Source organism: Apium graveolens, chromosome 9, assembly GCF_009905375.1.
Source record: "Apium graveolens cultivar Ventura chromosome 9, ASM990537v1, whole genome shotgun sequence".
NCBI classification, from domain to species: Eukaryota; Viridiplantae; Streptophyta; class Magnoliopsida; order Apiales; family Apiaceae; genus Apium; species Apium graveolens.
Genome location: NC_133655.1, coordinates 196769741 through 196775485, shown reverse-complemented (window position 1 = coordinate 196775485; position 5745 = coordinate 196769741). Strand labels below are relative to the sequence as shown.

The window sequence follows — 5745 nt, the reverse complement described above, 5'->3', positions numbered from 1 at the left end:
TTATATTAAGCGAAATGGGTCCTAACCTCTGGTGTCAGGTTTTTCATGTCAGATTGATATAGTTTCCCCATCTGGCGCACCACAGAACAGATCCTAAAAGCATGGGGCTGATCTTCTGAGTTTTCTTCAAAACTGCACTTGATAATAGGATCAAGAAGAGTCTCTGATGCCTCATAGAAATTTTCATCTTCACTTTGATTTCGCTCAATCTTGTCACAAGTCTGACCTTGAGTTCCTTTCAAGATGGAAGGTTCATCAGTACTATGAATGAAGGATCGTGCTAAATATAAGGGTTGATCCTGAGATACTCCAGCCCTGAGCAGCAAACTAAATCTTCCAACTCCAAAGCCTTTAAAAACAGTGACAATGAACACATCACCTGCTCTCAGTGAAAGTTTAACCTGTGTACACAGATTATTTTATTGGAATAAAAAAATGCAATTCACAAGAATATAAAAGCGATGATTCAATTTAGTCATACATGACAATCTATTGCTCGAAGGTTAACCACTTTATTCAACTTATTTAGAGAAGGTATATAGAATAAAAAATGTGATACACAAGAATATAAAAGCGAAGAATATAAAATGGGTTTACTATCTGGAGCTTCTCTGAGTACAAGATATACTTGTTTCTTTATACCCCTGCTATAGCTTCACTCATGATAAATTATTCTAGAAAATTCTCATGACAAGTAAAACAGCATCTTGCAAGATATTGTACCAGCAATACAAAACATTTTCATGAAAAATAATTGTGAAGCAAACACTACTAATAGTTCAATACAAAGTCCATAAGCACGAAGCCAGAAAAGTGCAACTGCATAGACTCCAGGGCCAGACAATAGACAAGATACCAAGGCATCCTAACAATCCTTAAACATACAACTACCCCGAGTAAACAAGGGAAAAGACAACAGATCATCTCCAATGTAGCCAACGGCAAGGTTTGCACCCATAGTTCCAAAAGCTTTCTGAATCTCTTGCATCTTCTAATCACGAAGAGTCTGCAAATTTTGCAATTTATATTTGGTTTCATCCATATTAAACTGCAAATTTTGTAATTTACTTTTGGCATCATCAATATCACAGTCAATTGCATGAAGCTCGGGAAGTAGGGGCTGCGATATCCAGAGCTGTTCAACATAGTTCAGAAGATTCACAAGCCAACTTACATCGAATCCCATTTTCTGCAAGTCAGCAAATACATCCCTGTACTCAGCAATCGTTTCAGTATCAACCTCGGTCATAGAAATTTTGGCAAAGTCATATACTGAGGTGCAGAACATATTTAGCTTCATTGTACTAAATTTCTTGTTTTTGGTCGTAAAGTGATCAAAGGTTTCTGGGTACTTCTCCATTATGGCATCAAGTATAAGTACAAATTTGAAGTTAACAGCATAACCCCTCCATAACCCAAAATCAATATTTCCTGAAGAAGAGCTCACATGATCATTGTCGGTCCCGTCAACTGAGGAAACAATATTCCTGACCCTGTCATCATGTTGTACAGAATTCTGCACCACATGATCTTACACCCCCATGCCCACGGTATCAATGCACACCGATTTAGCCATTTAGGTACATTTCCAGAATCAACCAGCACCTTGGTTGGAGAAACCAAAGGCTTTTGTAGCACCACATTTTGAGATGTCACAGAGGCTGTTGTATGAGGATTCATAATGTTCTGAAAAAGTTAAAAAAACATAGACACTTTGGTGACATATATGGCACTGAGATCAAATACAGAAGCATATTCATATAATACGTAAATTTTGAAAGACGAATTTAGGACTAAACATTAGTGCAACACCAGTGGAATTAACCATTCGATGCTTTGGTTCCCCAACCAGAAGACACTAATGTCAAGGAAATATGCTTAGTAATTTGTACGAGTAATAAATTAGTCATGCACTGTTTCTACCTATGAGATATATGACAAGAAATGCACCGGGCACTGAGAATGATAATCGATTCAATAAATACCTCAAAATGTGTTGTGACAATGGTGGCTGTTGGAGAGGCACCAAGTAAGTAGCTTCTTAAATTGCTAGAAATAGCTGCTTCTTCACATCCATGTGGGAATTTCACATACTTCAAGTTGTAAAATGGAGAGGGATAACTTACAAGAGAGGCAGAGATTGATGAAAATGTCTACAAAAAAATATAAAAAGATACAATCAGATATAAAACGACAGTGAAGTAAATTGTAAAATAGATCTGCAGTTCAAAATGCACCAACATGGAAAAAAAGGGTAAGGAGGATCATGTGTTTTTCTTCCGGAAGTATCTAATTTTGAAGGAATAAACATCACTCAATAAGCTATTGAGAAATGAGATAATTTATATTAGGCTAACTAAGAAAAGATAACTAAGGAATGTGCTACAAAAACTTATCTAAACATAAACTACTCTTTCAACGGATGATAGAGTAAGATTATCCGTTGAAAGCTATAATTATACTTAATTAAATGTACTAAGGTGTTTTTGGCAAAATATCATCAAGGCTACAACATATTCCTAACAGAGAGGAAACATAGGCATTTGCTGGAAACAGCTAGAACATTGTATATTCAATCTAAAGTTCCTGCAAAACCTTGGGGGGAGTGCATTCTTTGTGCCACCTATCTTATGATAAGAACTGAATGCCTTTAAAAAGTATCAATTTACAAACTCCTTATTATAAGTTGTACAATACTTCACCTGATTTATATTATCTCAGATGTTTTGGATGTCTCTGTTATATATCTACTTTTAAGATTCATAGATCAAAATTTGATAATAGAGTTTCCCCTATAGTCTTTTTAGGTTATCCTACTAATCAGAAAAGAAAGGCTATAAAGTTTTATATTTATCAACAAACACTATCCTTATTTCTAGGGATATCATTTTTCATGAAAATCACTTTCCTTTTCATCTCATTCATGCTTATGATCTTAGCACATATAAAGAATCTATTTTTCTCTCAATTGTCACTAATGCTTCCATGTATGATTTTGATTAGGGGTGAGCATAAAACCGCAAAAACCGCCCGCACCGCACCAATCCGCACCGCAAAACGCGGTTTTTAATTTTCGTGGTGCGGTTGCGGTTTGAAATTTTAATAAACCGCGCGGTGCGGTGCAAGTTGTGGTTTTAAATTTCTGAAATGCGGTTCAAACCGCACCGCACCGCAATATTTAATATATATATATATTAGTTATATTTCATGATTCCATTTATTAAGTTTGATTCCATTTAACATACTAGGAGTGCTTGCTTAGTGATCATCTTGTTTTTGCAAGCTCAACTGTTGTGTGGTGATCATCCTATTTGTGTTTCTTCAAAAATAATGAGACACATGGTACAAAGTCACCTATTTAATAGTGAACTCATGTAATTTGCCGAGCCAAGCTTCTACGTTAAACTTTACAGTGTGGAATTTCTAATCTGTATTATTGAAGAATATTGACGACTTTGTTATATTATTCGAAAATTTAATTAATTTAAGTTTTGTATTTATTTAAAAGTTTCGAACTTGTAATGTATAAACCGCAGTGAACCGCACCGCACCGCACCGCATTTTTGTGGTGTGGTTTATGCGGTTTTGGAGGGTACGCGGTGCGGTTGCGGTTTGAAAATTTGATCAAACCGCATGTGCGGTTTGAGAAAAAACCGCACCGCCCGCACCGCGCTCATCCCTAATTTTGATCATGTTATATCATCTTCTCTTAATCATGCATCTCCTGATCATTTTTCATCTCATGATCATCATACATCTTACAATACCTCTTTTTCTCCTAATCTTTTTTCATCTATTGATCATTATGCATCTCCTGATCATTTTCATTCCTCTGCCAGTACTGTTCCATCAATTCATTCTCATTCCGCTGCTCACTCAAGATCTATTATTCCCATTAGACAGTCCACTTGAACTAAAATTACTCCTTATCTAAAGGACTATCACTACCTTTCTACTTCCACATCACAGTCTTATTGGTGTAATCTTATCTCTACAAAAGAGCTTCCATCCAGTCATTTTATATTTCATAATTCTACTACTATCAGTGAACCCGTTTCTTATTTAGAGGCATTTGGTAATCCACTATGGGTGGAAGCTATGCAGAAAGAATTTCAGGCACTTCAAGATAATAATACTTGGATCCTCACTAATTTACCTAAGGGCAAGAAACCAATAGGATGTAAATGGGTATACAAGGTCAAGATAAAATCTGATGGTTCTTTAGAAAGATGCAAAGTTAGATTAGTAGCAAAGGGGTTCACACAGAAATATGGTATTGATTATCAAGAAACCTTTTCTCCTACTGTGAAGATGAATACTGATAAGTGCTTAATTACTTTGGCTACACATAAAAAATTGGAAGTTATACCAGTTTGATGTCAACAATGTTTTCTAGCATGGAACATTGAAAAAAGAAGTTTATATGAAGGTTCCTGAAGGGATACCTCACTATCCTAATCAGGTCTGTTAGTTGAATAAATTCATATATGGTTTAAATAGACTTCCAGAGAATGGAATGACACTTTAGTAGAAGAACTGATTTTTCAAGGTTTTTATCAGTCTAAGTTGGATTATAGTCTGTTTATCTGCAAGGACAAAATTGATATTACTATAGTTGCTCTCTATGTGGATGACATTCTTGTCACTGGCAGTAACTCAGCAACATGGAAGCTCTTAAACACCATCTACATGCTAAATTCACTATTAAGGATCATGGTGTGTTGTGTTTTTTTTCTAGGTATTGAAGTTTCGTATCTCCCACAAGGGACTGTTCTAGGACTGTTCTGAGCCAGACAAAGTATAGTAAGGAAATTCTGCAACATGTTGATGAGGATTTATCCAAGAAAGCTTTAACACCTCTTCCTCTTGATCTTTGATTGACAGCTCATGAAGAATCATTATTTGCTAATGCAGAATTGTACAGGTCCGTAGTTGGAAAATTAATTTTTCTTACCAACACCAGACTTGATTTGAGTTATACAGTCCAACTTTTAAGTAAATTTGTCAAGGCTCCTAGAGTCCCATATTATGAAGCTCTTTTCCACACTCTCAGATATATAAATTGAGTTAATTATCATAGGTCACTTAGTGCGTTCAAATATATTAAGTGAGTCACTGATTATAAAACTGACTCAAATGAGTCACCCAGTTAAAAATTTGTATAAAAAATATTTAGTCGAAATTATTAAAAGTATTATATATTGAGTTTCACACATTTTTTATGAATGATATTACATTCAAATGAAAGGTTCTGAGTTCTATTATTTTGGATAATATTTTTAGATTTTTAAAAATCTATCTACTATTTATTTTTATTCGGAATCTTTTATTTGGATGTAATCGCATTCATAAAAAATGTGTAAAACTCAATATATAATATTTTTAAGAATTTCGACCAACGTAAAAGTAATAGTTTTTATAAAAAAATTCAAATGAGTAACTCATTTGAGTCAATTTTTTTAATCAATGACTCACTTAATATATTTAGACGCAGTAATTAATACTTGATAATTAAACTAGGTGCCAGATAAGTTGAATGGCTTCAACTACGTGCCAGATATACAAATGACTTCTAGCCCTTTTTTTTCGAGTTATATAGGAGTATTAACTTTAAGCAACAACTAACTTTGTTTAAATTAAGCAAAATGGGCCCTAACCTTTAGTGTCAGTTTTTTCATGTCAGATTGATATAGTTTCCACATGTTGCACACCACAGAACAGATCCTAACAGCTTGAGTAGCCTGC

At 34.6% G+C, this 5745-nt stretch overlaps 1 protein-coding gene across 1 annotated transcript; it reads right to left on the bottom strand.

Moving 5' to 3' along the window:
* Positions 1-608: 608 nt before the first annotated feature.
* On the bottom strand, positions 609-5745 carry LOC141687382 (uncharacterized). Its single transcript, XM_074492631.1, has 3 exons — positions 5658-5745; positions 1986-2153; positions 609-1686 (listed from the first exon to the last, which is right to left on the bottom strand). The coding sequence occupies exons 1-3, from the start codon at positions 5700-5702 to the stop codon at positions 1444-1446; spliced, it is 456 nt and encodes a 151-aa protein (XP_074348732.1). The 5' UTR covers positions 5703-5745; the 3' UTR covers positions 609-1443.

Excerpts from the sequence above, each read along its gene's own strand:
- LOC141687382 (XM_074492631.1), bottom strand. The coding sequence starts at position 5,702 with ATGTGGAAACTATATCAATCTGACATGAAAAAACTGACACTAAAG. Across the intron at positions 2,154-5,657 it reads TGAAAAAACTGACACTAAAG|ACATTTTCATCAATCTCTGC; the intron begins GTTAGGGCCCAT and ends ATTTTTTTGTAG. Across the intron at positions 1,687-1,985 it reads TTGTCACAACACATTTTGAG|AACATTATGAATCCTCATAC; the intron begins GTATTTATTGAA and ends TAACTTTTTCAG.